The 25,176-nt window shown below is 52.1% G+C and overlaps 1 protein-coding gene across 1 annotated transcript in view; it reads left to right on the plus strand.

Annotated features, from left to right (window-relative positions):
• The window catches only part of LOC119094059 (D-amino-acid oxidase), a 23,730-nt gene extending 6,014 nt beyond the window's left edge, over positions 1–17,716 (plus strand). Inside the window, exons 2-6 of the mRNA XM_037217125.1 lie at positions 2,575–2,792; positions 11,100–11,369; positions 12,299–12,452; positions 13,055–13,243; positions 16,770–17,716. Coding sequence (XP_037073020.1) covers positions 2,596–2,792; positions 11,100–11,369; positions 12,299–12,452; positions 13,055–13,243; positions 16,770–16,979 — 1,020 coding nt within the window. The 5' untranslated portion in view covers positions 2,575–2,595 and the 3' untranslated portion in view covers positions 16,980–17,716. The remainder of the gene's footprint in view (positions 1–2,574; positions 2,793–11,099; positions 11,370–12,298; positions 12,453–13,054; positions 13,244–16,769) is intronic.
• Positions 17,717–25,176: the final 7,460 nt, after the last annotated feature.

Below are 25,176 nucleotides of genomic sequence, written 5' to 3' on the forward strand. Positions count from 1 at the left end.
TTCGGGCAATATCCGAATCATTAGTTTGAGGGCTGTGAGGAAGTAGGACAGTATCCCATCACGTGGATCTCACGCACGCTGGACTTTATGAATACTGGACGCTGCGGGCCTGGACTTTCTGATTCTCCTCTGTCCAGAGATATTGGACAGTCTCTGGATGCTGCAAACGCCGGATGATGCAATTCTGAACTTTTTGACATCTGAGCGGTATGAGCTCTGGACGTTTCAACATGCATCATCCGTATTTTTCAGTACTTTATACTGTCTAGCTTGGGACGCTGAGAGCCGACTGTTAAAAACAGCGAATCGGCCCACGGCCGGGTCATAGGAAATACATTGATTTGTCGCCGACCTGTCACCGAGTCGGCTGACCAACTAAAAATCACAGGATATTTTTGTCGCCGGGTTGGAATGAAACCTAGGAAAGATGCCAGAATGCCGTAGGGTACGGTAAAGAGTCTTTACAGAAACGTTTGCTCGTGTTGTGTGACGAAATTTATTGCCATGGGGGCAAAACATCTATGTATGGGGACCTCATGTCATACCTTGTATAGTGAGCTGTCTTTTCCCGTCTTGGACGTCACCAAAGTTGGCTGTCCAAAAACATTTTTGGCAGCAAGCTTCGCGTGACTATCTGCATTGTTGTCGCCAACCTTATCCACAAATTCGGGAGCTTTTGCCACCCCTGGGATACCCCCACATCTCACTGGCTGACAAACAGCTATTCATGTCTCAGAATTGGAAAAATCCACGCGGCTTCTGAACAAGCTTCACGACATTGGCCCTGTCCGGTTGCACGCATTTTAATCCGTCCAGCCGGGGTTTCGTTGGTCAGCTCTGTTCGGCCCGGTGGCTCAGTTGGTTAGAGCGCCTGCATTCCGATCCACCCACCCGTGGCGGAGTGGGTTCGAGTCTTTTTGGGTGCTCGCTATTTGCCCTTGAAGGGTATTGTCTGCGGCCGGCGGCAGCGGTCACGCCAAATGTCAGTTGACGTCAGAGAGCAGGACGAACCGTGTCGAGCATTGCGGCACGTTCAACTTACGCCACTAAATTCTGCCGCTGCCTGGAATTGCGCGATCGAATGATGGGTGTCGGGGTTCATACAACAAGCAGTGCTTAACCTGAACCCTGATCCCAGAAATACATCGACTCAAATGGTTCGGATCAAATCTTAAAAAAGTTTAAGGCCAGGGAGAAATGGCGCCGTTAATGCCGCGTTTGGCAGGTGCCTTCGTCGTGCAGCTTATGTTGTGACACTAGGCGCAAGCGGTCCAAATTTACAGCAATGTGGAAATTTTTACAGATGGCAGAAGATTTGACAGCTTGGTACGTTCCTTGGAAAACGAAAATCGATATGCAGAGTATTCAAGAGCATTGATTACCCTTGCCTGCCCTTGATTCATGCGACTCGACTGAAACGTGCTCACGCGCACGCTGTACTCTGCCGGTTGCTAATACGATGATAGTTTGCATGACATTTCACTTGCATGCATGTCCGTCAAATGGCATCGCATTGCTTCTACTAATCCGATCTCTGACCCGCGGAATTGGACTACGACCCGTCTTTGAAGGTTGCCACGTGACATGCAGAGAAGCCTCATGCTCCGAATGCCGATGTTTTCACGGTTGTCAAGACAGCCCGCGCTCGGCCCATGGTCAGCCCACGCTCAGCCCATACAAGCATCTCCTTCAAAAACGCTAAAAATGTACTATGTGCGGAACTTTCACGGCTTGAACGCATCGATGTGCTCAAATGCGAGGGAAACACAGTATTTTTTTATTGATAATTTTACACGGTCGGCATCCAATCAGTAGATATTCACTATATCAGACACATCATGCATGTAAAACAGTCGTCATTGTTTATAACGACAAATACTGATCCCGGTAGCTCAGCATGTAGCAGATTGATTTCCATACACATTTGACTGGTGAAAACATGCTGTCATCCCCAAAAGACGGGGATATACATGTATATTTATATTATGTATATAAATATATATGCATATATATATATATATATATATATATATATATATATATATATATATGTGTGCATGTATGTATATCCATCACTCAATGTCATCTCACTGCATATCGTTGTTTCACATCAACTTCAGCGAGATTTGATTTGCGGTGAGATATCTCACCGCCACCTTTGAGGTGAGAGCATACTTTCACCAGCCAAGATGTATAGGCAGCGGTGTATTACGCGTCCATCTTTAAATCAGCGAAATCGTAGGGGCCGATAAAATTAGTCCAGATTTTGAATTTTACAAATGTTTTGAATTCAGTTCATCTTTGACTTGGTGATTTTCTACTGGTTAGGTGTTGGCTTTGTGAAAATGTCCATAGAGGCAGAACTGCTGTATCCCCCTCGCATAGGAGCATGTCGGTGTGTTACGTCGTGAATTTCCTCCACGTAATACATTTTAAGCGTTTTTAAAGCGGCCGCTTAAATGGCCTGACCGTGGACTGAGCATGGGCTCTGCCGCGCGCTCTGTCTTGACCAACATAAGGCTGTCAGCGTGTCGTCGCGGCCGTTGACGTGGGCGGTGTGTCCGTGTGCGACAGGACTCGCCGCTGCCGTCCACCATGCCGGAGCCGGTGCGGATCTGCGTGCTGGGGGCGGGCGTGATCGGCCTGCACGCGGCCCGCCGGCTGCAGGCTGACCTGCCCGCCGCCCAGGTCACCATCGTCGCGGCGGGGCAGGGAGAGAGCACCACCAGCATCGGCGCCGCCGGCATCTTCCGGCCAGGAGTCTTCCGAGCGCCCACGCCGCGCTTGACAGAGTACGGGTGACGGAGCACGCTTTACAGAGTACGGGTGACGGAGCACGCGTGGCAGAGTACGGGTGACGGAGCACGCTTTACAGAGTACGGGTGACGGAGCACGCGTGACAGAGTACGGGTGACGGAGCACGCTTGACAGAGTACGGGTGACGGAGCACGCGTGGCAGAGTACGGGTGACGGAGCACGCGTGGCAGAGTACGGGTGACGGAGCACGCGTGGCAGAGTACGGGTGACGGAGCACGCGTGGCAGAGTACGGGTGACGGAGCACGCGTGACAGAGTACGGGTGACGGAGCACGCGTGGCAGAGTACGGGTGACGGAGCACGCGTGGCAGAGTACGGGTGACGGAGCACGCGTGGCAGAGTACGGGTGACGGAGCACGCTTGACAGAGTACGGGTGACGGAGCACGCGTGACAGAGTACGGGTGACGGAGCACGCGTGGCAGAGTACGGGTGACGGAGCACGCGTGGCAGAGTACGGGTGACGGAGCACGCGTGGCAGAGTACGGGTGACGGAGCACGCGTGACAGAGTACGGGTGACGGAGCACGCATGGCAGAGTACGGGTGACGGAGCACGCGTGGCAGAGTACGGGTGACGGAGCACGCGTGGCAGAGTACGGGTGACGGAGCACGCTTGACAGAGTACGGGTGACGGAGCACGCGTGACAGAGTACGGGTGACGGAGCACGCGTGGCAGAGTACGGGTGACGGAGCACGCGTGGCAGAGTACGGGTGACGGAGCACGCGTGGCAGAGTACGGGTGACGGAGCACGCGTGACAGAGTACGGGTGACGGAGCACGCATGGCAGAGTACGGGTGACGGAGCACGCGTGGCAGAGTACGGGTGACGGAGCACGCGTGGCAGAGTACGGGTGACGGAGCACGCTTGACAGAGTACGGGTGACGGAGCACGCGTGGCAGAGTACGGGCGACGGAGCACGCGTGGCAGAGTACGGGTGACGGAGCACGCGTGGCAGAGTACGGGTGACGGAGCACGCGTGGCAGAGTACGGGTGACGGAGCACGCTTGACAGAGTACGGGTGACGGAGCACGCGTGGCAGAGTACGGGTGACGGAGCACGCTTGACAGAGTACGGGTGACGGAGCACGCATGGCAGAGTACGGGTGACGGAGCACGCATGGCAGAGTACGGGTGACGGAGCACGCATGGCAATGTACGGGTGACGGAGCACGCTTGACAGAGTACGGGTGACGGAGCACGCGTGGCAGAGTACGGGTGACGGAGCACAGGTGCAACCAGCGCCGTACAGGGGAGAGCAGAGACGGGAGCTAGTCCATACACTTAACGAATTTGAAACCCTAGAATGCTCCGTGCCGTTTAGCCCCAAATTTTCATAATCTAGCTGCATTAGCATGGTTTTAATAATTTCAACAACAAAAAACATTGTACTGTTCCAGAATTGTGCCGGTATGCACCTTAATGCAAACAACTAAGCACACCAGGACTGCTTGGGACACAGATCTCAGGAGATAAATGAGGCGCGGCGCACGTGTGAACTCGCATCGGTTTGAGACTGGCAGGGAATGAGTTCACCACTCGTTCCAAATGACCATTCGCTGGCTGTGCGCGGGCGGCGCCGCGCCGCGCTCGCCTGCGGTAAGCTGCTGGTCAGGGCTGGGCGGGTGCCGCGGCGCTGGCGCAGCGCGGGCCAGCGGGCGTCACTCCGCCACCACACACCGCGGTCGGCCCGGTAAAAAGCGTCCCTCTGCGATTTTCTGTACCATGTCCGCGGACCGCTCAAGCGGCCACCGTCGCCTGGGCGGCCATTGGGTACAGACTTAAACACCGCGCTCTCCTCAGCTTCGCTCCGCGCGTAGAAACACGGCGCCTTCGCCTGGGCGGCCATTGGGTACAGACTCAAACACCGTGCTCTCCTCAGCTTCGCTCCGCGCGTAGAAACACGGCGCCTTCGCCTGGGCGGCCATTGGGTACAGACTCAAACACCGCGCTCTCCTCAGCTTCGTTCCACGCGTGCAAACACGGCGCCTTCGCCTGGGCGGCCATTGGATACAGACTCAAACACCGCACTTTCCTCAGCTTCGCTCCGCACGTACACACACGGCGAGCGGAGGAGCTGGACGAAGGACGCACAGTGCACACAGACTCGAGGACTTGGGCTATGTTTTTATACCTGCGTGGATACAGATGGGTGTAGGAACGGCGAGGTATGCTCAAACTTCTATTAACACGAACACGAAGCAACTTACAGTAACACGCAATGACGCACCCCACTCGATAACTGCGAGGTTTAGCCGTGGTGCAAGCCAGTTCCATGAACCAGTTCACCAGTTGAACCAGTTCACCAGTTCAATGAACAACTGGTGCGTGGCTGACGGCTCGGCATTAGTGCTTGCTTGTGCTTATGCAACTTCACGCTTATCGCTTATGCACCTTTCCAATGGTTAAGCTCAGCAGCGCTACACGGCCTTGGGTCCCCACGTTGAGCCAGGCACATGTTCACTTGCCGTTATTATTATTTTTTTACCTATGGAGCCAGTCATGGGGATTTGGCAGGATGCTCACCGACTTGGAGCTGACTCTCTCGTATACTGACGTGCTGGGCGCTCCAAACTACTAACGGTCACCAGGGCCGACCGCAAAACGAGCCGAAAGGCGCGCCAGTTTAGCCATTTGAGGAATGCTCGGTCACTAGGGGCAGACCATTTTATGTCGCGTGATTACGTAAACAACGTTCTTTGCTCGGCTTATCAAAGACTAAAATTTGGTGAAGTTGCTGAATAGGTGTCAGGCTGGCATTGGAGGTCCTGTTGTCGTCTTTGCATGTCACAGACTCTCCGCACTGAGGCACCAAAGCCAACGCAAAAACTTCCGCCGGAAGAATTAATCTTGCTTGTAGCAAGAAATAGCCCGTAAAACGCTGATTCAAAAGTCATTTCTGCAAACAGTTGAGTTGATGTGTTACAATAGGTAAGCAGTTCTTCTGACATCTGTCGCTTTTTGCCAGCTAGGGATGGTACCAATACTCGAAAAACGTCTTGTGCGAGGTGGGACGACCGAGACCACAAAAAGCGTGATGGTTAACGACTATCACCGCGAAGATGGTGCCAAAACTTCGGCAATGAAATCGAACATGCTTTTGCCGGTCTTTACGGCTGAGTCGGACCGATGCATTGGGAAATCAGTCTTTCATGAGCCTGATTCACAGATCTTGTTTCTTGTTAAGCGGCCTGTCGACCGTCTGACATGACCTAGCCAGACCTGGAGCTTCTAGCCGACGTAATCATCGAAAACGATATCTGGTAACTGGACACAGCAGGACGAAAACACAGCTAATTTGGGTGGGTGTTTGTCACAGACAGAATATCACTTTTTAAAATCAATTGGGTGGGGGGGGGATGAGCTAATAGAATGGACCTAACCTAACCCAAATTCTGATCTCTTCCCGGATTTCGCCAACAGTAATTGGGTTACTAATGTCAAAATTAGTCTTAAAAATGGTCGTTTACAAACAAATTTCGATGTTGAGGAATAACTTCCCATTTGCATCTGATGCGATGGTGATAATGATGATATATGATAGTGATGTTAATAGTGAAGCGTTTATGTGACTTGGGTACCAGCAGTTCAAACAGTTGCCGCATTGCAGTGGTCCAGTGTTTATTTCCTGCTCACATACGTGGGGGAGGCTGAGAGGGGCATTGAAGGGCGGGAGTGGGGGCTCGGGGCCCCCGAAAGTATACACAGTGACACTCCTGGTCACAGAGATCTGGGCTGCAGTCCTGTGTGGGCTGCGGGGTGCAATGTCCCTGTGTTTAGTCCGCAGCGCGCTATTTTCGAACCCGACTTTGAAACGCAGCCGCTTTTTGGTCGATGGTTGGTGCAGCTGAGGGTGGAGAGTGCTGAGATCGCTTGGCAATTGGTTGACACAACGATAACCGACCCAGCGCGGCTAGTCTCCCGCCGCGTCGGTCGCCGTTGGTTTGCCTCTTCAGTATCCCTCACGTCAACTCTGGCTGCCGAACGCAAGCCACAAAGTGTCCCTTTTTCGACGCCAAGACAAGGTTGGCACACGGCCTTGTGCTGAGCCATTCTTGGACACTTAGTCTGCTGGACACCCATTCAAATTTGATATTTTAACATTAAAAAATTATGCAGCATAACAGAAGTTCACGAGCTCATGGTTGAGGTTTAGGTTCTGTCTTGCTATGGACCTCCTGGTCCACGTACTTTTGCACTCTCCTTCGCCGATGGCCGGCAGGCCCACGGGTGTATGAGGACGGGTGGGACAATACTGATGTCTAATGAGAGCTAAACATGTGTGTCAGACTACATTTCTAGAGTAGCTGGTGAAGGCGAAGGAGGAGAAGCAAGTGCTCGACATTGAATAGATGTAAAACTTATAAGACGTATAACGGACGTTACGTAAAAAAGCATCAACCAATTGGCTGGTGTGTTGTATTTCTTGTTCCAAATGCAATGGTAACACATCACAGGCATCACGAAGGATATCACCGAGCAATTTGCCTTGACTAGCCATGTATTTGAGGCAACATATGCTTTTGCCAAGTGATGTGGTTGATGTGGTTGATGTGGCTGTGGACATATTTGTAATCACCTGGTGATGGATTTTAGGACCATGCTCAGCCTCTGCCCACTTTTCCACACCAGTGCTCTTCCCTCGGTACACAGCCGAACGCCTCTCGAAGGCTCGGTATTATTACAGCCGTGTTATGGCAACATTCCCTGTTGTAACTGGACGCCTGTGTTTACATCTGGAACCGCGCCCTCAGAACGGAATGTGCTCATCGAAGTGCTGATATGCTTCTCCCTCCACTGAGCTTCCGAGGACACATTCAGCTCTGCTATCCAACAGTGGCTCATCGCGTTGCATCTCCAGAACCACGGTTCCAACGTCCTCAGAGCCCTCAGTCTCCAGTTCCAACGTCCACAGAGCCCTCAGTCTGCGGAGTTCCAACGTCCTCAGATCCCTCAGTCCCCAGAGTTCCAACGTCCTCAGAGCCCTCAGTCTCCAGTTCCAACGTCCACAGAGCCCTCAGTCTGCGGAGTTCCAACGTCCTCAGAGCCCTCAGTCCCCAGAGTTCCAACGTCCTCAGAGCCCCAGTCCCCAGAGTTCCAACGTCCTCAGAGCCCTCAGTCCCCAGAGTTCCAACGTCCTCAGACCCCTCAGTCCCCAGAGTTCCAACGTCCTCAGACCCCTCAGTCCCCAGAGTTCCAACGTCCTCAGACCCCTCAGTCCCCAGAGTTCCAACGTCCTCAGAGCCCCCAGTCCCCAGAGTTCCAACGTCCTCAGAGCCCCAGTCCCCAGAGTCCCCTCCGGGGATCTTACTCCGTCTGGCGAGACGTGCGGCGCATCACTACGGGTCGATGCAGGCGCAGTTGTGGCTCGTGCTGCTTCAGCACCACACAACAATGCCCCTAACGCAGTTTTTCGTACCATTTTGTGCTGGTGGTTCGGTAACACCGGCGCGAGCGTGCCGGTAGCACAGACCAATCGCTGTTACATGCCGGCCCCTGGGCCGTCCGAACGCGATTCAAGCCTTTCGAAGGCGCCTGCGGTCGCACATTTCGTCAAGGTATCACTGCGCTTGCCATGTCATCTGTTGAGACATCTAGGTGCTGACGTCTGTTCCGAAAGTGCTTGCCAACTATGCGGAAGGTGCGTTTGTTCCACGGTGTCAACGCCCTGAAATCCAGTGAACTGTTTGTGGGCAAAACAAAAGCAAACTAGATCTATGTGGTATTCAAAAACAAGAATTACTTCTCTATCTCTGCCAACCGTAAAATTACGAGATGACCTATCGCCTCCACACTGAAGAGAAAATATCCGGGTGACTTTTGATAAGTCCAACGCTTGCGACTGCTACGTAACAGATCTTTCACGTGTGCTCTGGGTTATTACCGTGCTTTCTCTCGAGTGTCACTGTTTGCGACTGCTACGTAACAGATCTTTCACGTGTGCTCTGGGTCATTACCGTGCTTTCTCTCGAGTGTCACTGTTCATGTGACGGAAGCCTCGTTGCCATTGTCTCGGACCAGTTCTCTTATGCCGTGGCCATTGTCTCAAACCAGTTCTCGTACCCGCCTTGATTCCCTCGCCACATAGTGTGAAAGATAATAGCGTGACCATGGCCAGGTTGCCCATGCAAACCTTTGACCTCGCTGCCCGAAGCGCATGTGTCACTGGGAAGCTAAATCTCTTTTCGTTTGCGTGAGCCAACATGGACAAGCCAGCGTGTGATGTCATGTTTGCCACAATTCATACATCTAAAAATTTGCCACATGAGAAGGCCAAAGCTCTCGTCTTGTCGGTTAATGTTTTGGACCAAATCACGTGTGGCATGCCCACTGCCGCCCCTGAGATCACTTCGGAGCCGCCTCCTCTCTTTCCCGTGTGGTCACTGTCGCACGCTGTACTTTTGCCAGCTGACTCCGTCCAGTCAAGTTTTGTCCAGTCAAGAACACCAGCAGTAACGCGACTTCAGCGACAGTTCCTCGACGCGAACGAGTGCGCAGGCTCTACCTAAGCGATCTCCTGACCGAGCTCGGTCACCGTGTGTTGTCAGTGGTGTCTCGCCCGCCGGCCACACGCTATGTCTGTGGGCTCATCACGTCACGCTCTGAGGCTGTTTGCCGACTCAGCGGCTCGGTGGTGGGCGACTTTCTCCCGTCAAACCTTTTAATTTTCCAGTTTTCGAGCCGAGTTGCCTCGCTCGCCGCGATCCGCCACAGCGTACAACGAACGGACCCCCCCCCCCCCCCCCCCCCAATGCACGGCCTTTGCACTCGGCGACGATTTCAGCTGTAAATCAAAACAGCTCTGGGCAGATATCAGTAGTCTTGATTTCGGGATTCCAAGATGTATGCGAAATCATGACACGCTTTTGTTTTCTCAGTATGATGTAAACTAGGTGACATGCTGAAATGGAGCATTGCACATTAATTTTGCTGGCAACAATAGCCTAGAATTAACTAAGTGCGGAGTGATCGGAGACGGTATTTCCACTGTAGGATGCGCTGCACCTAATGAGCTTCAGTGAGATTGTGCTGTGAAAACATCGTTGAAAAACGACTGGCCAGCTGAACCCGGAGCAGCTGAAATTCTATGCTAGAAGACCATTGCGTGTCCTGGGGTTTCACAGAAAACGGAACCATTAAAAATGTGATAAAGCGCTCGTCTTTGAAGTGCATATATTTACTATGACAGCTAGCATTCAGCGACCTACAGTACAGCAGGAGGCACCGGTCAATCAAGCAAACAATGATTATATTATGAACGCGCCACGTTTCAAGCTGCGCTTGTAACTACGAGTCACTGTTTAGTTGCTACCACTGAACGAGGTGTGGCGGTACTAAGAATATCTCTGTCCAGCCTGTCGCAAGGGAATCACGAACATGTGGTGGCGGTAGCAGACGCCTTCTTTCCATCCGTCATGGTGAGATACGGACAAGTCAGGGCGCAGGGAGATTATGGACCGCTATAACAACTTAAATCTCATGCTGTCAAAGACAACATAAGCGAAAAAAATCAGAGCGCGCTGCTTAACTCGGCTTGCCTATATCATAAGGGCTTGCCGATGACATTGACGTCACTACGAGTGGAAACGGGCCGTCATCAGCTGAGCCTTGTACAGCTCCGCGGTCGTTTGCGTTGCATCATCCCCGCCCAACGCTGCCTAGTATGTGTGTCGGCGGATTATTACGAACGCGATTTTGAAATGCCAGCGTGGAACGACCACCAGTACATCATGTTAACAACGTTTTAAGTGACCGGAAAGCACTGAACCTGACAATTTGCCACGCGACTGTATCAGTTGGGCGCCTCCACTCGCTGAAGATCCCGAAATCCACGGCGTGAAAACACTAAAACACACCGTCTAGACAGGCTCGCGGTCTTGATTCTGTGCGCGCAACGCATCACCGCCGTCGGGGTCCAAGGCTTTGGAGGCGTCGCTGGCTACTGTTTTCTCAGCGTGTATCTACGTGGCATTGTGGCGATCGATATGCTTGGGAAGTTTGAGGATGTGACACTTTTTCATTTCCTCGCAACCCATTCCCTTCGTTTTTTCCATGTTCTCAGTGCTGCAATTCCCTCCATATGACAGCATTGTTTGCTGCAACACTGTTCACACAGTGGTTTTGTGTTCTTTTTTGGCGTCACTTGGGTTTTAGGATGGACTGAGACCTTTTTTTTAGAATGTTTTCAGCCTGAGAGCGCTAAAGAGGACTCTAACTATGAACACGTGGTGGTGGTACCACGGGCACCTCAACCTCCGTCCCACCACCTCCGTCCCACCTGTTGCAGTGAGATCATGGACGAGTCATGGCGCTACTACAAGGCGCTGCTGGCTTCGGAGCAGGCGGCGGCGGCTGGGCTTTGCGAGGTCTCCGGCTACCTGCTGACCCGCCGGGGGCCAGAGGCCATCCACAACCCCCACCTGGAGCGGCTGTGCCCCGACTACCGGGCCGCCAACGGCAGGGAGCTGGCCATCTGTCCGGGCGGCTGGAAAAACGGCTTCTTCTGTACCACCCTCGTCACCGACGATACCTATCATCTCGGCTGGCTCACACAGTGGTGGGTTCACCGGGGGTAGGGGGGCCTGCGGGAGGGGGGGGGGGGCGTACGACGAGATGAGTCGTGCTGTTCGATCGAAGTCTATCATCGGACATCAGTGGCCGGTGTGTGAAACTGCGACACTGATGAATATTGCAGTCACTGCCAAGCGCTACTCTTAAAACGAGAGGGAACGCGCGTTATTTGCGCATGCTAATTCAGGCGGCCAACTTTGCCACGAGGTAGACGTGTCACAACATAAGCGAACGGAGTTAGACCACCTGAAAACTCACCCCAAAGTTCCTTGTCGTGCAACATAATTCTTTCGCCGTTCATCAGTGTTCTAGTGCATCAAGGACAATGTTTACAGAGGTAGGTTCACGAGGAAATGGCAATGTTGCTGAAATGTTGTCATTTCGGCTGACCAGTTGAAGTATCTGATTCGTAAACGTCTTCCTGCATCCTGGTCGCAGAAGTCACGAAGGCTGTAACAGGCCTTATGGCTTCATCTATCTGCGTCAGGCCTAGCATAAGCTGTATTCAACACCGGTCATAATCTACATAGAACTGGCTCCCTCGTCCCCCCCCCCCCCCCCCGTCAACTGCCGACGTCCCTTTGGATTGAACAGCGCTTAGCTGGCTTGAGGATCCTTCTTTTTCCACATCGTATTCACTGCTTTCGTTTATTCTGAGCGCACTGGAATATGATACAATTCAAATGAAAAGGTAGGGTGAGCATGAAGCGTTCATATGATTCCAGCCATGGCTTTCACGTTGTTATCGCTCCCTATCTGCCATTGCGCAGCCAGAGGCTGCCATACCATTTTCTGCCATGGCACTATAATATTTCACAATACCTAACGACTAAGCAAGAGGCGAGCCGCGAATGATATCATAGCGCCCTAACCACTCATCACACGAGGCGTACGATTATTGTGATGTGGTTTCAGTTTTAAGGAAGCGGGCGGAACTATTGTTGAGCGGGAAGTGGAGAACCTGCGCGACATCAAAGGATTTGACATCATCGTCAACTGCACCGGGATCGGCGCCAGGAAGCTGACTGGTGACAGCAGGCTGGTGCCCTTACGAGGACAAGTCTTCAAGGTTGCTGTGACGTTCCCTTGCATCACCACGCATAGGCTTCTGTATTGCCATAGGCTTCCACGCATAGGCACTGTTCCATTGCCATAAGTTGCTATCAGCTTCCACCACGCGGAGGCTCTATTCTCCCAGTCGAACAAATGGGCGAGCCATGATTAAAGCCATGAAACTGTTCGAGTGTCTGAGACAAAGTGTTGAGTTTCTTGCATTGTCTCCGACGACCAAACTGCACCCCAGTAGCGGGATTACGAGCTATTGTGCTGTGGTCTACTCCTTCAGACACTATCTCAATGGAGAGTTGTATCGAGTTTTCGCAAGAGGCGCAGGCTCGGGAATCCTCTTGACACAGAGTCAGACAAAGTGTCATGCTCTGCGTCTTTTGGAAAGTAACCGCACTACTGTCAGCAGTGTCAGCCGGTACGGATCAGTTTTCAGAGAACATAACGGGTCACATTGTACATAATTGGCCTAACTTGCTGCCGAGCTGTCCAGGTGCACGTCCAAGTACTCTCCTTGCAACGGGCCTCGAACGCGAGTTTTTCTGAGATCAGGAGAGCCGAGTGAGCTTTTCTCACAACCAACACTTGCCCTGCCTGCGTGTCCAGGTCAAAGCGCCCTGGATAAAGATGTTCTTCATGACCGACGACGACACCTACGTAGTGCCCGGGGTGGACCGTGTGACGCTGGGTGGCACCCGCCAGTTCGGTGTCTACAGCACGGCCGTGGATGAGCACGACTCGGCCAGCATCTGGGACAGATGCACCCGGCTGATACCCAGCCTGAAACGGGCCGAGGTCAGTACTGGGCTCCCTTTCCGGACGCCACCCAGAGAATGGACTAGTGGGCTGCGTGATGCGTGACTCCGGCTTGCCGGTGCTGGAGCGCACCGTGTAAGCACGTCAGCCGGCCGGGCTGCATAGTCTACAATCACAGCAACTTATCGGATGTTTTTCCATTTGTTTACCTGTCAACTTTACTGGCGGTTGTCAGGTTTCATTTCAGGTTGTCAGGTTGTCAGGTTTAATTGTCAGGTTGGCAGTCTAACAATGGAAGAAAAGGTGAATCGATACAGTTTATTCCACCTGCATATGTGTACATACATATGTAATACACATACATATGCAAGCACACCTGTGCTTACATATGCACCATATGTACCACGCCTAACCTTCGGCCAGGAAATTTGTGGAAAGACGAAGAATGTAAGTGTACTGAAGCCTAACGCGTGCTTGTAAAACACAATCCAGGCTATTGGGTTGTACGCAGCTCCGTAGCCAGTAATTTCTGTCGGGACCACATTTCAGCCCACATGTGACCATTGTTGATAGTTCATTGTCATACAAACTTGGCTGGTAAAGACTATTCTAACATTTTGCAACTTACTTGCAAAGTTCTACTGTTAATAGGCGCTCGGATGGGGTCAAATGAACCCCTCGAGGGTTTTCCGGAATGGTTTCCGAATGGCGCCGCGGAGCAGCGCCAAATTTTGCACAGCTGTAAAACACTGGGTAGTGGATCATGTGACATCAAACAATTCGATTTTCCATGTAAGGTCGCTGACTTACGGCAGGTCAAAGTCAGGCCATGGTTTCAGCGAAGTCAGGTTCTAGGGAATTGCTCAATTTGATGGAACAACGGAGTGTTAAACGGAGCCATGCAATCTTAAATATTTTCTAAGCAATACAACAATTGAATGACCACATTCCATTGACACAGAGTCAGGCATGAGGGGCAGACCGAAGTCAAAACCACCTGTTTTATTACTCCTGGGCTGGGTCAAAGGACGGGGAACTCGATACCACCCAAAAATAACCAGCCGTTTTTAAACTTGCAAATGTTAGAATACTCACCACAGATAGAAGTAGCGTCTGTCACAAGGTCCTGACCTCTCAAGGTCATCCATCAGGGTCAAAGGCGGGCTAAAAGGACGGGGAACTCCATGTCACCCAAAACATTAACGGCCGATTTTAACTCCGCAAATGTCAGAATATTGAGCAGAGAAAAACAACTAACGTCCGTCGAAAAGTCCTCACCTCTCAAGGTCCACCCTTCAAGGTGACACGCGGGGTACAAAGAACTGGGAACACGGTACCACCCACACATAGCCGGCCGATTTTAAACTTGTAAATATCAGAGCAATCATCACAAAAACTAGCGTCCGCCCAAAAGTTCTGACCTATCAAGGTCATCCTTCAAGGCAAACATAGGCAGGACTTCTTGACAGACACTAGTTCTCTCTGTGCGAAATATTCTGATGTTTGAAAGTTTAAAATCGGCCAGTAATTTTCCGGTGATATTGAGCTTCCCGTCCTTTGAACTCATGTCTGACCTTAAAGGTGACCTTGAGATGTCAGGACTTTTTGGCGGACGCTAGTTCTTTCTGTGTGGAATATTCTGCTGTTTGCAGACTTAAAATCGGCCGGTAATTTTTGGGTGATATTTAGTTTCCCGTCCTCCGAGGTTGCGTTTGACCTTGAAAGGTGTCGACCTCGGATGTCAGGTAATATTGTAAAATATAGGTAATTTTCGATGTTCTCGTGCCAAAGCTGATCTTGAGAGTTTTTCAGAGAAATCGGAGCTCGTCGCTGAATAAATCACTGAATAAATTGCTGACTTCACGAACATTCGCTTTATGGGGTGGTTTCTAGTGCTCATTTCGAATCTGTTGATAACAGAAACCGCATTATACATCTTCCGCACATCTTTAAAGGTAAGAATAGGCCAATGACCTTAAATGACCCAGGTCAGCGTTTTGTTTTTAGGAACATACTACCTAGCGTAATCTTGGTCGCTTACTCAAATCAAAACCCAAAACAGCCCTGTATAATTTTGGTCACCATGACCTTCTAAAGGTCAAAAAGGGTCACCGACCTTGAGTGGTGATGTGATCTTTTGCTTAGAAGAGGTATTTGGGTTCTGGGGGGGGGGGGGGAGGCGCTCTGGAGATCAATACGGAGCTTGACCTTGCTTGACCTTATTTGGCCCGAAGATCATAACCTAGGAACCTCAAAATTTTAGCTTCATGAGTTCATGTATATGCCAACATAGTCTGTGAATTCAATGCCTCTAGCTCTCTTAGTTCCTGATATCCCAGAGAGGTCAAATTGACCCCCTCACCCGAGCGAAAGATATCCAACCGGCCACTCGGGCGCGTGCTACATTCCCAGCTCGGTTGTTGCCAACGCGACGCTGGCGCGCCTGTTGCACACGTGGGGTTTTGAGAGAACATACACTCACTTTCCATGACATCCCCCAGGCTCCTTCGGAGTCAACGTGCAACGTTTGTGTTTACATCTGCGGAGAGGGTAAAACAAATATTGTCTGAATCGCGGCCAAAGGGTAGTAGTCCTGTTGGGGAAGCAACGAGAAAAAAACGTTGCAGCATTGCAGCGGGCCGAGCCGCGCATCCTTTGCAACGGCCCGACCAGTCAGCTGGCACCAATACATGACCGTACAGGCGGCCAGCCGCTCCAAGGGCCGGTTCGGCGCGGCTGGCGGACAAATCAGCTGACTGGGCGCCACGCCCACCTCCAGAGCGTTGCCATTGGCTGCTGGAGAGGCCACCGCGCTAGTATTGCCATCTGGCTGCGGGCAACTCCGATGCAAACTGGGCCGATTGGTACTCGTAGCATATCAATGCTGAAGACCGCGTCGCACATGGAGCTGACGTTTGCAGAGAGGTCTCACTTACATTACGGTTGTTGCACCGTACTGAGCCGTTTTTAAATGACGTCGCTTAAGTAATACATGCTGGTACAAGAAAGGCCGTTAGCTCAACATGAGGACATCGAAGTCATGTTCCCAAAAACCAGGAACTGAAGATCTTTCTTTTATAAGCGAATAGAAGTTGCTGAAGGCAGAGGTCACCTTGTATCACGTCACGCAGTTATGGCGCTCAGTTATGCTAACAACTTTTGCCATGCACCAATACCAGCGGTTTGAAAACCTCCAACTGTTCAGCAGTCATCGGAAAAAGATGACCCGCTTTGACCTGGGATACCTGAAGCGGACATGTGAAAAAAGTCGCCGAAACGCCAAAAGCGTGATCTGACCTGGTGGCTCTAGGCCCACACGTCAACCGTGCTAGAAAGCCGAAACAATATCGATTAGCGCTGTAAATCTCATACCCGGTTTCAGCTGTTTACTACAGAACATAGTGTGCAAAATCGTCAGGAATCATCCTTCCTTTAGCCGAAAGAAGCAAAACCCCAGAAACAGCGAGAACAAAATTCCAGCTCGTCCCTAGGCGTGTGCGTATGCGGCTGCTCGCCGTGGCGCAGGCTCCACGAGCATGTCTGACTGCTGGTCCACCGTCTGCAGGTCATCCAAGAGTGGGTGGGGCTGCGGCCGCACCGGGACCCGGTCCGGATGGAGAAGGAGCGGCTCGACACAGGCGTCATGGTCGTGCACTGCTACGGCCACGGCGGCTACGGGGTCATGACCGCGCCGGGCTCGGCCGGCCAGGTCAGCCGCATGGTCACCGAGATCCTGCGAGGGGACTTCAGCAATCCCCTGGTCAGCAGCCTCTAGACTCGAGGAGACGTCGGCCAGCGGGGGGCTGACAAACTGTATACACCTGTAAACTTCGATAACCGGACGTCCAGCGACGTCGTCGGCGCTCGGGTCGTCAGGAAGCTCCAGACGTCTTTGCTCTGGAGGCGGAGGCGGCGCTGCTTTCTGGGTTCGTGGGGTGAATAGTGCAATTATAACTCAGGGCTATTTCAGTGGATGATCAGCAATCTTGAAACGCAATGAGACTTACTTCGTTTCTACGAATTAATAATCACTTGGAATGGCCGCCAGTCACTAGACACAGCGGGGTGCGGGTGTCGGGGGAGCTGGCGCTAAGTGCGGTGCAAAGGGTCGGCCGTTGGTTCAATGTTTGTTTTTTACAGCCGCGAGCATATGACAGCGCAGGGCCTGTGTTTTAATGGCTGAAAATGTAGCTATGCCACGTTCTGCGATTAATCAATGAGTTCTCTGCCACCGCACGCGTCAACCAAGTCGAAAATTGAGTGCCTGGTTGACTTTGTCGTACTCCACAACCATCTCGGCATGGACCAGAGACGTGTCATTATGTCTGGAGGAGGAAGTCTCGAACCGTGTCAGCGAGCATGGCATGTGACATGCGAAACACCAGCCTATTTCATGGGCGATACCCGCGAAAAATCCGTGAACAGTCTCTTCAGGAGACTGATATGAAAGCGCTGATTTTTCCATGAATATATAGCACCACGAGTAATACACACCAGCAAGCCTGTCACCAACTCGGCACTTGAATGCCTCGTCGATCGGCAGCGTCCCGTCGGGCGCGGCAGAGCTCTGCGGGTCGGCCTGCGCACCGGCCACCATGTGACATCACAACAGGCTCCTGCGGCGGGCGGCGCGCTGACGGCGACGGTCACGGCCTCACCCCACCCCGATGCTGACGACGGAGGTCACGGCCCCATCCCACCCCGATGCTGACGGCGGAGGCCACGGCCTCACCCCACCCCGATGCTGACGGCGAAGGTCACGGCCTCACCCCACCCCGATGCTGACGGCGAAGGTCACGGCCTCACCCCACCCCGATGCTGACGGCGAAGGTCACGGCCCCATCCCACCCCGATGCTGACGGCGAAGGTCACGGCCTCACCCCACCCCGATGCTGACGGCGAAGGTCACGGCCTCACCCCACCCCGATGCTGACGGCGAAGGTCACGGCCCCATCCCACCACGATGCTGACGGCGAAGGTCACGGCCCCATCCCACCCCGATGCTGACGGCGAAGGTCACGGCCTCACCCCACCCCGATGCTGACGGCGAAGGTCACGGCCTCACCCCACCCCGATGCTGACGGCGAAGGTCACGGCCCCATCCCACCACGATGCTGACGGCGAAGGTCACGGCCCCATCCCACCCCGATGCTGACGGCGAAGGTCACGGCCCCATCCCACCCCGATGCTGACGGCGAAGGTCACGGCCTCACCCCACCCCGACGCTGACGGCGAACGTCACGGCCTCAGCCCACCCCGATGCTGACGGCGAAGGTCACGGCCCCATCCCACCCCGATGCTGACGGCGAAGGTCACGGCCTCACCCCACCCCGATGCTGACGGCGAAGGTCACGGCCTCAGCCCACTCCGATGCTGACGGCGGAGGTCACGGCCTCACCCCACCCCGATGCTGACGGTGGGGGTCATGGCCTCACCCCACCCCGACCGGCGGGGGTACAGTACCCAGACGTGAATACAACTGATGATAATATTGACGTCGGGTAAATTTATAATAGTCCAAATTCTTACACCACTCGGCAATTTCAGCCCTGAGGGTTTCGTGATCCAGAGTGATGTGCGGGTGAAATAACTGTGCCGACTCTGCGCATGTTTGTGTATCTAATGTTTTGGGTGGTGGAAATAAGTTAGAGTGTTAAAAATCTAGTGAGCGTTTTCGGACGATTTTGTCTCAATCAAGACTAAGGCGGCAAGTTAGTTGCGTGAGAGAACTGCCGAAGATCCCAAGTTTGTCGTGAACTTAGATGCTGTTAATGCTGCTGTTATGGATTCTGTACATGCTGGAATGCTGTTTATGCTATAATTATGGATTCTCTTTTTGCTGGAATGCTATCTAGGTGGACAGGTGTCAAGTATTTTATAAAAACCCTTCACACGTGACCCTAGGCCAGTGACATTGATTGCAACCCAAGATTCAATTGTCTTATTGCCTAAGAAACTATCTGAAACGCGTGGGTTTGACTAACACTCCGTCGCCGCATCAGATTAAGCGATTTCCTACCAACTACCTTCGCAAACAGCCAAGGCCTGAATTTGAACTGTCAGAGGTCACTGTCCTTACAATGTATATCTGCAAATATGCTATTTAATTGCCTACAGATATGTGAAATTTGGCGCGGCTACGCAACGCCACTCGAAAGTTATTCTGTTAAAATGTTAGGGGATCAAACCGGTCCCCAACCGAGCGCGTGTTTTAGCTGATTAACCGCTTGAGGCTAAGTGCAATTTGTGATTGAATGCTGTCGAGGTAGCTTAACTTCTGGTTTGCGGTAAGATGTGACGGGTGATATCAAGGTCAAATGACGCACAGATGGAGAGCATGGTAGAGAACATGATGGAAATGCCAAAGCAGCTCACACCGACATATGGACCCCACTCACTACCTGTCGCAGTAGCAAGATGAAGGGAGAACTCAACCGACAGCTCGACCCTATTCACTTCTGTCAGAGTAGCAAGATGAAGGAAGAAGTTGTGGCATGGGTGACAGCAGCAGAGATGAGGCGTGGCAAGGACAAAAGAAGTGACGGCGTTTTAGCGGGAGGTGACGATTCACGACTGTGAAACAAGGGGCTTGGTTGTAACTTACAAGACATCACATCCTCATGTGACGGCGGCCCACGTTAACAGCTGTTAACGGCACACGATCTTGTGCTGGCGGACGATCTTGTGTTGGCACGCGATCTTGTGCTGTTTTGGCGCTGTTAATAACGGTGCACGATCTTTCTTATCAATGAAATCATGAGACACGAACAGGCAGCAAACATATCATAAGTCTCTGTGTCGGATGAATGAAACCAATGCTGCTCGGTTAATGTTTATACCCCGAACCATTACTCTCCGGCTATCTTCGGTTGTGCAGACGGAGCCTGACCTTGGGTTGGATCGGTCCTGACCCGGCCGACCGCAGAGCGGGTCAGGCAGAGAGCGGGCGGGGCCACACCATAAACACGGAACGTGATCATGTGGAGTCCCTGCAGGGTTAACAAAACACAAACGAACGATCTACGGCACAATGCAGCAAAAGGCGGGCGGTAGCGGCAGCCGTCGACAGATCAGTACACGCATTCTAGCGCGACTACGCGGCATGGCATCCAGAGTTGCTCCGTGGCGGATTCCGATGAGCGGCGTATGAGACGCGTCACGGCCGCCAACCACTGGCGGGGCCGGCGCGGGCAATGTCACTGCTGTCCACGTGGGGAATGTGTACTTTGCGCGGCATGAGACACGCCAGGCCCGGTTACGTAATGGTGCCCTTTACAGTTTAAACAAGACTACAGTGCATGACATCAACGTTTTCACGGTGACAGGCTCCGACTCGGGGCTCATGTGACTACACACGCCCGCCCAGTGCTAGGCTGACCCTCTGTGCACAGCTGATAGCTGACTGCTGGATAATGGCTGGAAACATGGACGTGTACAGAGACTGAGCACGACACGTAACCGGTCCCTGCGGCTCCTTTTCATTCTTCAAATGATTTTGCTTCTCTGTTGTTCTGGCCGACCCAAGCTTGCACACTTCCATCGGTTTGGTATTCATTTCTATACAGTCATGCATACACACGCACACGGATACATTTTCTTCTTTTATAACTGTTCAAAATGTTGTTCGTACGCGCCACTACACACAGAGCGCATGCCTTGCCAGCGGAACTCCACACGCACGGCCAGGCCCGGCGGGAACATTGCCACGTCAGTCCAGCCGGTGATCTCGCCCGCGGCCTTTTTGCCGGTGACGGCGGCGGAGCGATGTGTTCTCATGTCGCACAGTGCTACGCCACGACTGCGCTACGGCGCACAATGCTGCGCCACGACTGCGCTACGACGCACAATGCTACGCTACAGCTGGGCTACGCTGCGCAATACCATGCCACGGCTGCGTTACGATGCACAATGCTATGCTACGATGCACGTTGCTACGCTACAACTGCGCTACGCTGCGCAATACTATGCCGCGGCTGCGCTACAACGCACAATGCTATGTTACGACGCACAGTGCTACGCTACAGCTGCGCAATATTATGCCACGGCTGCGCTACGCCAGATCTGGTGGGTCACCAGCTGATGATGTCAGCTGGTGGCCAGGTTAAGCATATCGAACTTGTCTCTGAGAACCGATCTCAGGGTTGGGGCTCACCAACCCACCATCTTATCCGCACAGTCAGAAATGGTGAATACACTAATCATCAGTCATGCACTCGGGTGCACGAATGACGTCTGCTTGTAACCCATTCTAAATAAATAGCTACCTGAGATGTGATGATCAGCCGTGGATTCAGTTTTCGGTACCCGGTGCAATCAAGCAAGTCAGTTTGAGTTCCAGCTCGTTGCTAAATTTCCTTCATGAATACCGAATTGGATCCGGTGCAGTCCATTACAACAAAACATTTGGTAGCCATAATCCGCACTAATCCATCACGTTTCAGTTAACGTAAGCATACAATTTCAAACGTATGGGTGTACCTGGAGGTTTCCAAATTTATGTGGTGCTTCAGTCCGTTGTAAGCCACATTTGTTTGTATATTTGACATCGTAGGACCATCTTCCACAATGAGACAGTCTGGGGGCCATCTCTAAAGCAGCGTCACAGTATTCACACATGGTGAAAGTAACAGCACAAGCTAGAACAAACACAGAACACATGCAAGGATCACAAGGTTAAAAAAAAATAATCAGAAATATATCGGCCAAGTGGAAGTACTGCCTGGCGCTAGGCCACATCGGTATGGGGCTGTGCAGCCAGTGCCGGACGCTTCTGCAAGCGATGTTGAGCCGTGTCGATGGTCCAGCGTGTCAATGCCGTCGGCCGGTGCACACACTGAGAGGCGGCACGACATGTCATCACCACCACTGACCAGGTGCCGAGCCCTGTATGCTTACTGGAGTGCCGTGTGGCGGCCGTAGTCCGGTCGGACCGCCCGGTCCGTTTGTGCGGCGCAGCACGGCAGGTGAACCAGGTTCGCCAGAGGTGCGGACCCTGTGCGACACGGCAGCACTATCCTGAGCTCACAGTCGGCCTAAACTCTGGCCTCAATCCGTCCGTTGAACTAATTTCTGAGAACAGTTCTCGCATAATCTGCATCATTAAAAGCTTTTGCATTCAGTCAAGTCCATTGATCAATCCGAAATCCAGAGTTTTTTCCTGTCCGTGAAAGGACCTCAGTGCGGGCCACGAACCATTGCCATCGTCGGACCAACGGAAGCAATTACCGTGAGAAGTCAACATAACCCCGCAGCGTGAAGGTCGGCGCCGACGAGCGTGGAAACTGTTTCAGTCATTGGCCTAGCCCCGGAGGCGCCGTTTCGCCCGTCCTTGGCGCAGATGGCTTCCATGGCGCTGCGAGGCCCGGCTGCGAACCATTCCAACGGGCCGCGGGCCGCGCGCGCCGCCGAAATCGCGCTGGCCACGTCCTCCAGTCGGCCGCACCGGCCTCATCGATAATGGCAGGACGACGCCAGCGTCTGGGCCCGTGTCATAATGGCCGCCTGCCGCGGCGCGCCAGGTTGCCTAACCGCCGCCGGCGGCGGAGAGGGCGGCCATCACCAGGTGACGTGCGACGGCGGCGGCGGCGGCGACCCCGCCCCGGCCGCTGCCGCCGCCGCTGCTGCGCCCGCCTTGAGCAGCGGCACGGCTCAATGGACAGCCAAAGTGGACTGTGGCGTCAAAGAGTGGGCGGGGCCCTCAGACTGGCCCTGTCGAGACGCTTTGAGACACCCAGTCATGGGTGAAACAATGGGAGTAATTGTGTGGCGACACGGACGATAGCGCGTTTTGAACGCCGCTGCAGATGGTGGATGCGCCGTCTTGTGTGCTCGTTGTCGGTGATTTTTGTGCAACGCCCTCGTTACATATGCTTATTTGGCTCACACTGTTTCATAACGGCTGCTCATGGAGGCTTAATGTGTGTTCTTTACTATTTGTTTAATTCATAACTGATCACGCGAATCGATTCTGTGACTTGCGTCCTTCGAGCGACGCAAGAACGTCGCGGAACGTCCTATTCATTGGCCTTGACCTGAGCTTGCGCAATAACCAAAAACCCCCGCTGTATATGCTCACGTTAAAATCCACGCATAATCCGCCACCTATGATGTCATCAATGACATGACAGATGATTTGCCCGTCTACTAGCTGGAACAAGCGTGACCTGTCAACTTGCACCCCATGATATGTTGTTCCTGTCAACGCATGGAGACCACGTTGAGTGGTCAGACAATGGCATGGCAAGTAATGTTCTTGTTGGAATATGCCATCCAAGGCAGCAGTTTCCTGCTATTGGAAGCCCGCAAACTTGCGTGAGATGGGTTATTTCGTGACTTATCCCATTTGTTGAAAGATCACTGCCGTGCGATACGAAGAACATTAAAAATATTTTGCCCAATTGTACTCTAAAAATGACAAATGCAAATACGACTATCATTGAAAGGTTGGATATAACCTACAATGAAATTGGCTGCTTCTTTCACTGCCATATTGGCAAACCAAGGCTCATAATTGTCTGTTGTAGTGTTTTGCACGCGGTAGCAAATTTCAGAAATGCTAACATCACCAGCAGCCCTGCCGATTTCTAGAGCGACTGTGGGTCGCAAATATTGAATAATCAATGTCTCTTGTGCGCATCACTCCATGTGTCATTTCACATCAATCAGCGCTTGTGGCCGCAGCTCGCTTTTATTTCGGCTTACTGCTCTCTGATATCTGATATCTCTCAGATTCAGGGTACGGTTAATATTGAGCCACGAGTTTTTGTTCACATCGGATCATTCATATGCATGAATATCAGCGAAGAGTTGTCACAGGAGGGTGCGGTTGCCGCTATTTGAACGACACATTCTTGAGAATTTTAGTGCACTTCCGTGATTTTTCGCAACGCCAGGTTGAAGTTTGCACTCATGCGGGCAAATTCAGCAATTTATGATTAAATGGCATTGCTGCGCAGAGCTCCATGAAAATTTTATATACGTATGGTGAAATCAGCGTCCAAAGACATGCGAGAGAAAGACTGCTAAATATTTATTAATGAGTTGACTTCCATACACAAACACACAAGTATATATATATATATATATATATATATATATACATATATATATATATATATATATATATATATATATATATATATATGCATATGCAAACACACCTACCCACACCCCCCACCCCCACACACACGCATATACATCCACACCCACCCACACCCACACTCACGCCCACCCACACCCACCCACCCACACCCACGACCACACCCACCCACCCACCCACCCACACACACACACACACACACACACACACACACACACACACACACACACACACACACACACACACACACACACACACACACACACACACATGTATATGCACATTTGAACCCAGAATATCGATAAGATAATCGATTCATACCTAACTTTCTTATGATGCGCGTTTCATATACGTGCATCGTATCAAGTGTTAAGTTAAGCTATGATCGAAATAGGTATAAATGGACCACATCAGTGGTTTCCCACCGCGTTCTTAGTTTTTTTCTGGAGTCAGCCAATGTTACTGACCTCAAACGTTTCGTATAGCCTTTTTGACATGGTTTTAAGGTACTTGGAGGCACTCAATTTAAATTTGATAGGAATTCCACACTGTTTCGGATAGTTCATGTTCGCTTCTCGACCATCTGAATTCACTACCATCGTACCGAATAAGCAAACGGAACAAAGCAGACCATACGTGATATTCCCGGATTATTTTAGCTGCTCGAAATCTTTGTTTTGGTTTACTAAGAGAACCGCAAGAAGACCACCCGACAAGAACCACACTTTGACGCGTTCTGTGAAAATCTCAGCTTCGGGCCAGTGCCTGCGCTTGACTTGACGCGCAGTGAACCGACCAAGTAGTTGTCTGAATGACGTACAGGTGGCAGACGTGCCTTGATGAATGGGGCACTGTAGTTTTGAGTGCGTAAAAT

Source organism: Pollicipes pollicipes, unplaced genomic scaffold (genome assembly GCF_011947565.3).
Source record: "Pollicipes pollicipes isolate AB1234 unplaced genomic scaffold, Ppol_2.1 Scaffold_4002;HRSCAF=4701_pilon_pilon_pilon, whole genome shotgun sequence".
NCBI classification, from domain to species: Eukaryota; Metazoa; Arthropoda; class Thecostraca; order Pollicipedomorpha; family Pollicipedidae; genus Pollicipes; species Pollicipes pollicipes.